This window comes from Sinohyriopsis cumingii, chromosome 8, assembly GCF_028554795.1.
Source record: "Sinohyriopsis cumingii isolate HCF-2022 chromosome 8, ASM2855479v2, whole genome shotgun sequence".
NCBI lineage: Eukaryota > Metazoa > Mollusca > Bivalvia > Unionida > Unionidae > Sinohyriopsis > Sinohyriopsis cumingii.
In genome coordinates this window covers 85,908,354-85,920,818 of record NC_142968.1, presented here as the reverse complement: position 1 = coordinate 85,920,818, position 12,465 = coordinate 85,908,354, and the positions used below count along the sequence as shown (strand labels likewise).

At 35.3% G+C, this 12,465-nt stretch overlaps 1 protein-coding gene across 1 annotated transcript in view; it reads right to left on the bottom strand.

Annotated features, from left to right (window-relative positions):
• Window positions 1-12,465, bottom strand: part of LOC149794058 (guanosine-3',5'-bis(diphosphate) 3'-pyrophosphohydrolase MESH1-like) — a 39,508-nt gene that overhangs the window by 12,412 nt on the left and 14,631 nt on the right. Inside the window, exon 3 of the mRNA XM_089968005.1 lies at window positions 4,625-4,706. Coding sequence (XP_089824131.1) covers window positions 4,625-4,706 — 82 coding nt within the window. The remainder of the gene's footprint in view (window positions 1-4,624; window positions 4,707-12,465) is intronic.

Here is a 12,465-nt window from a genome sequence, read left to right as displayed (position 1 = left end):
TAAGCTCTCAACTGGTATCACTTTAAGATGACCCCCCACTATCCCATTACACAACAAAGTACTTGACTTATCCACTGCTATAAAATGCATTTTAAATCGGCTTTAATTCAAGGCGAGTACATTACTATGTATTATAACTATTTCATCTCATCGACGACAGCAGTACATAGTCTTTTATTATCACACAAATAAATGTGAAAGCATCAACATCCACTCTCATGCCATTTACACATTCAATTACTATTCTGATCATATTAGCATGATAAGGCTCTATTTTTAAATAAGGAAACCCCTATGTGTGTCCAAGTTTGGCCATCTTTAAATGCGATTTTCTGCCTTATCAAATTATGCATAAGCTTAATTTAAAAAAATGTTGACATTTTGTATCAAACAGAAAAAATGCAAGCAAAGTAAACAAAATTACATTTAAGTAGTAGAGTCCCTTTAAAGAGCAAAATTATTTACTTTTTAAAAAATGTTTAAAATGTATGTTGGTAAAATACTTTGGTTAAAAGGTTCTGATACACTCAAGTCCTTTTCTCATCATTTACTGATATTTTTATGAATATTTTGTTTAAAAATATGGCAGCCTCCAAAATTGCTGTTGTTGTTATTGTGGGGTTTAACGCCATTTTTCAGTACACGATAGACTATGCATAGCGGCCAGTATTAATGGTGGAGGAAGAATCCAGAAAAACCCCAGGAAGAACCACCGACCCATGAGAAGCTACTGGCAAGCTTTCTCACATACCCACTTTGGCTGAATCCTAGACTTGAACCCACGCAGACAGAGGTGAGATGGCAGTGATCCATAACGGAGAGCGCTTTAGACCACTCGGCCACTCGGGGCTCCTGCCTCCAAAGTAAGCTATCTTATGATATACACAAATTTACTTATGATATACAGTGTGACCCCGCTATAACAAGGTAGATGGGAGCAATAAAACCCAACCGTGTTATATACCGAACCGTGTTATATGCAACCAAGTCAGTTAGCTGAAGAAAATGTGCCCCCACACAAAAAAAATTTGCGCGGGGTGGGTGGGGGTAATAAATATGTGCTTTGTCGGCACAGATACCATCTTAACTTGATGCATATTAAATGAGAAATACACCTGTAGTGAAAACAGAGAAGAAATAATACAACAGTTTACTTTATTTAGAGAACCATGAATTGGTACATATTCATGAATCCTGTTTATATATAAATGTCTAATGTATAGCCTGACTAGAGTATCAACACCGTGTACTCACCTGCGAACTTCATCCAATACATTGAATCCACAACACTAGTGATTCCATCAAAAATATGCACACACACAGCTTAAAGATATTCAATAATTTTGTAACAGGTCAGACTGGTCTGAATTCAGTGGAAAAACATAAAACAATCACGTAACGAATGATGAAACACATTTACTTGAAAGTACATTCCAAGTCGGTAAAAGTTAGTTTGCGTTTTAAGCCGCCGTTGGTAGCGTTCGTAAGCATAAACTTTTTCCCTACAAAAAGGAAACTTTCACAGCACAGTTAATGTGTTACAGTCACATTGGAAAATGCAAAAATCCATCAGATTCCATCACTTTTATTTAAGTTTGGTACTAACTTCCTTTGAAGAAAAGTTCTTTGCTATTGTTGAAAGATTGTAGTCGGCTTTCTTTGATGAAGGGTACATGCGCTATTGAAGTCACCGCTAAAGGACAGCTTTGGAGAACCAAACAAATGACCATTTCTTACTGTGGCGGCAACATCAAATAATGGTATACATGATTGAGACTGGTATTTTTTCCATTTGCTGAGTATGTTTTCATAACAGTCAGTGCTTCAAATGTAATCTGTTTCCTTTGAAATTTCAGTAAACTATTTTATCTGGGTACATGTTTAAAAAGGAATTGGCCATCGTTTAGACCATTCTAGTTACTGTCCCTCCATGCCTACTGAATAAACCAATAAGTAAGATGTATTTTTTTTTTACATTTGTGGTAGCAGCATGATGCGGCCTCCACGCATACGTCAGAAAATTAACAAACGGTCAACAGACAATAGAGATGCAGGTGTTTTGATGACAGGGATTATTACAGAAAAAGTGAGTATTCTGAAGGATTTAATTCTGAGTGAAAAGAAGAGGAATTTTACTTACCATCCACATACAAATGTCAGTAATTGTAAATATATTAATTACTAGCGAGCGGCTGAAAATCCAATGAAAGATAGATTATGAGACAATGCCTCGTCCAGTTGATCACCATTACCAGAAATGTCAACAACAAAAAAGCAGACAAAGAATTTGTTTATGTAACAATAGATAAATTTCAGTGCATTTTATATCCAATTTGCAGCTTCCTTTCATGGGGCCTCTGAATTTCTGCACTCCAAAATAATGGTTGTATAAAAAAAATGTAAACATCCAACAATGTCGCCAATAAATAAAAAAGCCACATGGTATGTTTTGCAGCCAATAAGGAAAAACAATCCAAGTTTGCAACATTGTTGAAGACCTACGTGATCCCATAATAAACTTTTTATGCATTTTTTTTCTTCTTACTTTCAAGAAGAAAAAAATACTTTTCGTGTTCAAGAAAAATGCATAAAAATTTCAGGATCCAAGCCACGATTGTCTTGTATTATTCATACGCGATCTCTTCCCCAAAATGATAAGCAACATTTTACGTTTTTTTGTACTTTTTAAGATCTTTTTTTTTTGAGCACAAAAAAAAAATATGTATATGAAATTTTGGGAGCCACGCCACGACCGCGTTATATCTGAATTCACATTATAACGGAGCGCGATATAGTGGGGTCACACTGTACATATAAGCTGAGGCTTGTTTTCAATTGTTTTAATTAGGGTACCATCTATACTTGCCGGGGCCCCAAGTGGCCGAGTGATCTAAAGCGCTCACCGTTATGGATCACTGCCATCTCCCCTCTGTCTGCGTGGGTTGGAGTCCAAGGCTCAACTAGCGTGGATACGTGGGAAAGCCTGCCAGTAGCTTCTCGTGGGTCGGTGGTTCTTCCCTGGGTTTTCCAGGTTCTTCCTCCACCAGTTATACTGGCTGCCATGTATAGCCTATCTTGTGCTGAAAAATGGCATTAAACCCAAGAACAACAACAACATCTATACTCGCATTCAGGTCCAATGGCAAGCACATAATACCCCTACTAATTATTCCTAACAACATGACTTGTATAGACCCAGATCTGTCAGAACATTATGTGCAGCAAAGATGGATCAATGCAGTTTGCAGTTAAACTGACATTTGTGAGTACAGATGGTAAAGGCTCCACTGATTTATGCTTTTGCAGCCTTGGTTTAGTATGGTGCTTTGTGACAAACCAGCACAAGTAGGTTATTTAGTGCTGTTGCAATTGGAGTAAAATGCCTTGCCCATAGTCCAATGGTAGGATTTGAACCCACACCCGTTTGGTCACAGGTCCTGCATGCGACCATGTCTCAAGATTGACTATTTTTTAAGTTGGCTAAAAAAATTATATTTCCGGGAATCTATTTTTTTGTGTTTTACTCCAAGTTCCTGCAAGTTAGGATATGTCTAACACTAATATCCTGGCCAGGAAAAGCTTAGTAAAAATTTACTCATATATAATGCAAGACCTCTAAAACAAAAATCCAACATGTAAAAACTGTATTTTAATCCTAAAAGCATTCTTCAGAAAAAAGTCAATTGCTAATTAAGCATTAGAAAGATTGTGCCTAATCTCATTTTGAGAGAAAAATATCATTTCTTTAGTCAAACTGCGGCCAGAACTATAACTTGACTTTGCTCAGCCATAAAACAAAACAAATATTATAGCAAGACAATAAGTCTCCATTTCTGGAAGAGTTATACATTTTGCATATACAATAAAGCTACTTTAAGAAACCCACCTACATCTGCAAGAAAATGTATGATCTTCTATACAGGTGGTCTTTCAACAGATGTCTGTTAGTCATTAAAGCCGTTAGTCGTTAAATGGAGGTCATTATTGATCTATGTACTAAGAATTGTGTATTATATGACAGGTGGTCTTTCAATATAGGTCTTAAATTTAAATAAAGAAATTGATCCATGCACTAAAAATCTGTTTTAAATTACATGTGGTCTTTTCAACAGAAGTCATCATTTTAATCAACACACTTAACCTATGCACAAAGTATCACTGCTGCCAACCCAAGAGTACAAAAATACTGACTGATTATGACAAAAATATGATTTTCAGGAACAAATACTATTTTTTAAAAATTGAATGCATATGTAACTATTTACAACATTCACAACCATCAGTAAAGTAGGAAAGTACCTAATTATTTACTGTCAAAGATACATGTGTTGCACTCTTGCTCCTTCTGAATGGACACCCTGTTATATAGCGGTGCCCATTATAACATTTTAGAAATTATGACAAAAGATCTTTATCAACATCTTTGCTTCATGCACCTTTGTACTTAATGAGAAAAGAGAGACAACTCTTGCATTACCTAAATAATACAAAACACTGGCTATATGTAATTTCTATCTATCTATTTTAACATTTTGAATAATAGCATCTTTAAGTACTTAAATTTATAAAGCTTTTTCATAATATTCATTGAGCAAAAACTGAAGACTGACAGTCATTTACTCACCCATTACTTCCTTGCCAAACTGTTCCTCAATCTCCTCAAAAGTTGTATCTGTGTCCTCAACTGTGTCATGGAGAAGCGCTGCCTGTGAAAGGATAAAAAATTTATTGACTCTTTAATGCTATAGCCCAGACTGCATCTTAATGAACAGCAACTGATAAATTCTGTAACATTGTTCCCTATGTTGTAACTGTTTATATTTATGAGAAAGAAAGTAATGCTCTGCTGATAATGAATATGACCAGCTTGTCAAAGTGGACTCCACAGGAAAGCAATAAAGCTTGTCTAAAATGGCCTTTAAGTGGACTCCACAGGAAAGCAATAAAGCTTGTCTAAAATGGCCCTTATGTGGACTCCACAGTAAAGCAGTAAAGCTTGACTAAAATGGCCCTTAAGTGGACTCCACAGTAAAGCAATAAAGCTTGCCTAAAATGACCCTTAAGTGGACTCCACAGTAAAGCAGCAAAGCTTGCCTAAAATGGCCCTTAAGTGGACTCCACAGTAAAGCATGACTTAAATGATCCTTAAGTGGACTCCACAGTAAAGCAGTAAAGCTTGTCTAATATTAGAGTCTTATTTAAACAATGGGGCAATGTTACAGATGTAAATGCTGGAAGCACAAGATTTTAGTCTGTATCCTGAAGTATTCTCATTTTATCCACATAGTATTACTTTTTTTTAAAACACGGAGACTTATGTGATATTCTCTATCGATCCGTATGTTCACTCTTACATCTTCTAAACCACTGCATTGAATTTTACAAAGCTTGGTAGTGATGTGAACCTGTAACGAAAATCTGCAAAAGAGGTGTCTTTATTGTTTCCCACCCTGGGGGTTCCTAGGATGGGACTAAAGATCAACAAAATACACAAATATGTTTTAAGAAATACACCACTCCCTTGATAACTCGTGCCTGGATAACTTCAAACCCACTTATAATGTTGTGGCAGGTGAGGATCACATTTCTTTTTCTAGAAAATGCCAAAATACTTTGACTTTAATTTGTTGAGCATGAAGAAATCACAAACAAATCTAGTAATTAAAACCATAATATATTGTTTATTTTAACACCAAAAACACTTCTGAATACTGATAACTCACCGACCTAATTGGTATTTGTTCACAATAGAATGGTCCACATGTTCACAGTTGAGTACAAGGATATGTATAATGACTGAAGTCTTGTGTAAAGCTTATTTTATTCATTTTCTGAAAAACTCTTAATATTGAATTTTTTAAGTCATTTTGCAAGATAGTTCAAATCCTGATCTATCGTTAAATAACTTTAACCTATTATTGTTACTGATGGAGAACAAAAAACAGACCCCATCAACAATGTATAGAAGATAATCAGAATAGTTTACTGTGAATCAACATCCCACCAGTCTCTGATCTTGGTTGTGTTAAATACTTGTAACCAGAAGATATAAATCAACTTAGTAGGTACTGATGCATGCCGCTTTTTAGAACTACAGCATAGTGTGTATATACAAGACTCGTGAACCACTCATCTTCTCATCCTGACCAGGTAAAAAGGGCTTGTGCCAACAAAAACTTAACTACTTTCTTGTCCTTGGGCTTATTAGATGCAGATGTGCACGCTTATCACAAATCTGTATTTGATACATTTAAAAAGCACCAAAGTTCATCAATGCTCAACGTCTAACATGCATCAATTATCAATTACTTTTACCTAATTTGCTTACAGCTGTCAGTCCAGAACATGTTGTAAAAAAAGCTGACTTTGTATTTTATACAGGTAACCAAACCAACCACGTTTCTAAAATGGGTCCTAATCCTGCAGATCTTGTTACATGACAGCATTTAAAAACCCTTCTCATACATTGCTCGTTATATAAATATATAAGATGCCAGGTTTATATACTAAATCATGAAATCACAACTTCACACAAGCCTTGATTTCTTTGTGATATTCACCTTTACAGTAACACTGTCAGGCAATCTATGTTTTATTTTAATCTGTCAAGCAATCTAGGCTTTATCTGAATCTGTCACAATCAGGTAATCAACGCTTTATTTATTGTCAGGCAATTTGGACATTATTTTAATCTGTCAGGCAATTTTCACTATATTTTATTCTATCAGGCATGCTATTTTATTTTAATCTGTCAAGCAATCTAGGCTTTTTTTGGTGGGGGGGGGGCAATCTAGGTTTTGTTTTGATCTGTCGAGCAATCTAGGCTTTGTTTTGATCTGTCTGGCAATCTAGCCTTTATTTTGATCTGTTGGGCAATCTAGGCTTTGTTTTGATCTGTCAGATAATCTAGGTTTTTTTAATCTGTCAGGTAATCTAGATTTTATTTTGATGTCAGGTAATCAAAGCCTTATTTCATTCTGGTGAAATGTATCGTTTTCAACCACCTTATGCGTCAGACCTGTGGTAAGTTAAGATCCACAGAATGTAAAAACTTTTGACATTTTGTCTCGTAAGTGTTATGCTTGCCCAGGTCTTAGGGAATTTTCAAGACTACAGCTTTACTGATACACTGCCAACTTAAGGTGAAGACACTAGCAGATATTTCTGTAAGTTTCTAATTCCTTTAACAATGGTGATAACTAATATGCAAAATAAACATTTTAAATGTTTCTGTTGATTCATGCCAAGCTCACATGATGTATGCCATTGTAATCCATTTAGAAAGTTGTTGTTGTTGTATGGTTTAACGCCATTTTTCAGCACGCGATAGGCTATACATGGCAGCCAGTATTAATGGTGGAGGAAGAACCCGGGAAAACCCTGGAAAGAACCACCAACCCACGAGAAGCTACCGGCAAGCTTTCTCACATACCCACATACGCTGAATCCGAGACTCGAACCCACGCAGACAGAGGTGAGATGACAGTGATCTGTAACGGAGAGCGCTTTAGACCACTCGGGCACTCAGGGCCCCCCCATTTAGAAAGCACATAATGTTGAGACAATGGCTGGTTGGTCTTAATTTACACAAGGCCATTAGATAACAACAACCTTCCAGCACTAGCCAGTCAGGAATCTTGAGTATGTTGGCACCCATGAGCAGTTCTCTAGAAACGGAGTTTGGACTGAAACTGAGAGTCTGACGTTAGCAGAACATAACACCATGTGATAAAAATTAATATCACAAGCTTTTGACATTTTATGGTTTGCAAATCCCCCCAAATGTAAAATGTGTTAGAGCTTACTGAAAAGCAAACTTAAAATGATACCTAGATTATTAAAAAGTATCACAAAAAAAACCATTAGGAATTCATGGGTTAATTGTAATACTACATTTTCTATAGTTACAAATCTTGTCTCATATTTATCCTAGGGACAAAGTATTAGAACGATTTTCAACAAGCTGTCTTTACTCAGAACAGAACATTTTCATTGTCTGGGTTGAAGGTAATAACAAGCTTGTATTGGATGCCTGTGGTTTTGTTGCAAGTACAAGAAAATAAGTGTTGAGTATAGGCATGAATATCTGTTTCAACTCACTCATCATGCGGACATGGGGACACGGGAACAACTACTTTGAAAAATTGTTCCTCAGTCTTGATATAGTTCAACAGCACAATCTTGGCTACATAGTGCCAAGCCATATTACAACTACTTCCCTTCAAAGTATAAACTTCTTACTTCCAATATACCTGCACATAATATATAGTCATTTTTTCCTGTTTCCTATTGGAGGGGGGGGGGTTAATAAATATTTTCATGTATACAGCTATTTGCAGGAGATAAATAATTTAATAGTAGAATCAACAAGATGTAGAAAGACTACAAAACAAAAGTACAAGTGTAGTCTGAATCTCTATTATAAAAACATGAAAAAAAGAAAAGTAAAAAAGAAAACAAAGAAAACAAGCAAAACGAAAACAAGGAAAAAAGACAAAAAGATAAAAGAAAAAGTATAACAAAATCAAAGAAAACAATAAAAAAGAAAAGAATACAAGAACATAAGAAAAAAATGTGAACAATAGAAAACGAAATAAATGTCAGTAGTAATCAGGAATGAGCAGTCTATGGACAGTGTTCAGATACAAGCAACAGGTAACTCATTCATGGCAAACTGGATTCTTCATAAGTCCCACATCAATTTGGGTATTTATGGCAAAAGCAAATAACATTTTACTATAACACTAGTATAAAAATCTAAGCTAAAGATGTATAAAAAACGGTGGGGAGAAATGAAGGGTAGGAAGCCCTTCACTGATGACTTAAGGTCTTTGTGTAATTTATAAATGCTCAATCTGGTGGAAACCCCAACATGAAAGAAACATCTATAGGTGTGCTGTCCCAGTTGGCTATACATTAAAATTAAAGAAATACAGGTGTGCTGTCCGAGTTGGCTATACCGTAAAATGAAATACATACAGGTGTGGTGTCTGAGTTGGCTATACCTTAAAATGAAATACATACAGGTGTGCTGAGTTGGCTATACATTAAAATAGAAGAAATACAGATGTGCTGTCCGAGTTGGCTATAATGAAACACCTACAGGGGTGCTGTCAGAGTTGACAATAGATTAAATTGAAAGAAATACCTACAGGGGTGCTGTCCGTGTTGGCTATACATTAAAATGAAAGAAATACAGGTGTACTGTCCAAGTTGGATATATACTAAATGAAAGAAATACTTACAGAAGTGCTTTCTGTGTCGGCTATACATTAAAAAAAAGAAATACTTACAGGTGTACTGTCCAAGTTGGCTAAATACTAAAATGAAATAGTGATGTCTGTGTTGGCTATACTTTAAAATGAAAGAAATACAGGTGTGCTGTCTGAGTTGGCTATACCTTAAAATGAAAGAAAAACCTAAATGTGTGCTGTAGATGTTGTCTATCCTTTAAAATGAAATAATTACCTACAGGTGTACTGTCGGAGTTGGCTAAACATTTCAAATCTGCAAACAGAACAGTCATAAATACATGGGTGTAACATTGTGATTCAGGCAATGTCCAACCCGAGACCCTCAGTTACACATGGAAGAAAAATCGTAAGAGATGGATGAATTATAATCAAACATTTTAATGCAAATACCATAAAAGAACTGACATATAAACTGCAGCGATTTGTAAAGGCAGATACAAGTAAAGCCACCATAAAAACAATCATTACTACCGTATATACTCATGTATAAGCTGAATAATTTAGGAAAAAATAAAGGCCTGGAAGAAGTGGGGGGGGTCAGCTTATCCATGGGCCAATGTGTAAACTTGACAGTTTTTAGGTCTTTTTGTTGACTACTGTAATGGCTGTAAATCTTGGGACACGAAACAATAATTTGTTCCGTGTCCTAAGACATAGGCATGTAAAAAAATGTAACTTTCGGTGACCAACAATTATTAAACTGTTATAAAGTACTATGATTGATTCTGTTATTATTTTGCATGTGCATATTTTTTTATGAAGTTAAATAAAGATAAATACAGACTTCCTAATTCGCGGGCCGGTTGAGTTTACCAGGGAGACCATGCTGAACTATAATGTACAGTACTTACACAGTGCAAAGCGTGCACAGCGTCACTTAAATCCTTACTTATTCCCAAACATAGATGCAGAATTTGCTTTATTCATTGTTTCAACCAAATTGCATTCTTCCAGATAACATTTCAGCAAGTCCTTAATAGCTGTTTCATTTATGTTGAATCACATGCTCAAGAGTTACTCATTTTCAATGATATAAGCGATCCTACAAATTGAGGAAATATTTTTAAAAAGGTATGCACGCTTATTTGTACAAGGCACATAACCATCATAATTTATATGTTCATGAAGAGTGAGTTATTTGCTTGATTGTTGCAGAATATTACGGCATTGTAATTGTAATTATGTGCAGTATGTATACTTCATTACTAGAATCATTAGTATGTAGAATTACCTTTGTAGTGTTTAATATACATGCATATTTGAGAAATGAGCTAAGATTATGTAAAGAACTATGTAGATTGCTAGCTCATGGTTAGATTTAATATTGTAATTTGCTATTTGGTTACTTCATAGTAAACTAGTGCATTTATTCATGTGATACTCTAGATTTTGCAACTATTGAATTGATTTGTAAGTTTGGAAAATGGTTGCAGTGTGTAAAATTAGGTAATATGGATATTTGAATATTTGTGTACAATTGTGGGAGTGTAATGTACAGAAATATGTCTGATTGCTGTGCTATTGTTCAGTATAATGAGGTTAAGAATATATATACTGATGTGACGCAATTTATTGATGTCTGTATGATAAGTAGTTGATACCATGATTTTATTACGACATTGTTTACCATGCAAGAGCATATGGGTATTTCAATGTGCACGAAAACGTGGCAGAAAATTGTAATAGCCTTTATCTGATGATTGATTGTTGGTTTAGTGTGAGACGAGACGGCTATGGAAATATACTAACGTCCTTGTGTTTTCACAGAAAGCTTTTAGGGGACAGACTTCTGGTGAGGTTTAGTCCCGAGTCTCTAGGAGAGAGACGGAATAGAGACTAGTGGAGAAGTCGATTGTGAATCGAAGGCTAGTAGGAGAGCAGAGTCAAAGAGGAGGAGAAAAAGGGGTCAGGGAGGAGGAATTGGAGAAGGGGCAGTCAAGGAGAAGGAGTTAGGAGGGAAGTCGGAAGGAGAGAAGAAATTGGCGGGATAGGAGAGATACAGATGAGTGGAAAACAAGGACAGGTGGAAAAGTGATCTCAAACTATAAATCAAAGGATGCAATAGGCTATCACTTGGTCGAGAGGAAGAATGATTGGGAAATTATTATCATCTGAATATTGAATTGTATTAAATTGTTATTTTTTTTAATTTCACCTTTTGTGTTCTCAATAATTTAGCTGTCAGCATTGCTGACTGGGGGGCTCGGAGCCTCACCTCTCTCTATCACTAATTTCACTCCCATAAAAATCGAGCCCAGGGTGGGACGTCTATGGTAATTTAAACAATATATTGGGAGCACCCCTCCCCAACCCTACCAAACGCCACAGAGCTATAGCATATGGAGTTACAGCATTCGTAGTGATAATTCTTGAAATTAAAATTAATTGTGGATGATTTTGTTGTGGTTTATCTTTTTGTTCTGGTTTATTTTTTTATTTTTGCATTACCGGGTATTGTAGAAGTAAAAATAATCATTAATTTACATGAATATTTTTTAACTTAACATTCTATTTATTGAAGAAGTGAATGCTTTATACTAAAATAATTATTTTGTCACAATAATAATTCACAGGTGATACAACAGAACATGTAGGACTTTTCTTGTTTAGAAGAAACGAAAATCGAAAACATAATGTAATAATCAGGAGTTCTCTATAAAAATCGGAAGATATTATGAAATCGGGAGGTAGGCGTGGAGCAACCCCAAAAATCAGGAGGTTTTTTTTCCTCCCCGCAATAAAGTTGACAGGTATGGTGTAAGGTCACTTACCTCAAAGCAAACTACTACTCAGTTTTTACGGTATTAGCATAATTTTTGAAGCATTATTTCTGAAACTTTATAAGAACACAGAAAATTAAATAAATTACTTTTCAAACAAGTTAATACCGTTTCTTTTAATAATCATGCAAACCAACCTCAAGATAAGAATACATGTAATTTTTTTAATACAAGTTTGCCTAAATAAGTGCATTGAGAACTTACCTCGTGCATCTTGAGATGCCTCAGAGTTGTAAGTCGGCTTATATGTGGGTCATGCACTTTTTAGTGTTTATACCTGTTCAGTTTGGGGGTCGGTTTATACGCAAACAGGCTTATACGCGAGTATATACAGTATTTAAATGAAAAAAACGGAAATGAACAGGGATAAACACTTCTTCTGTGAAACATTTTACACTTAATAGTTTAAAATACAGTTTTATATTTTTTAT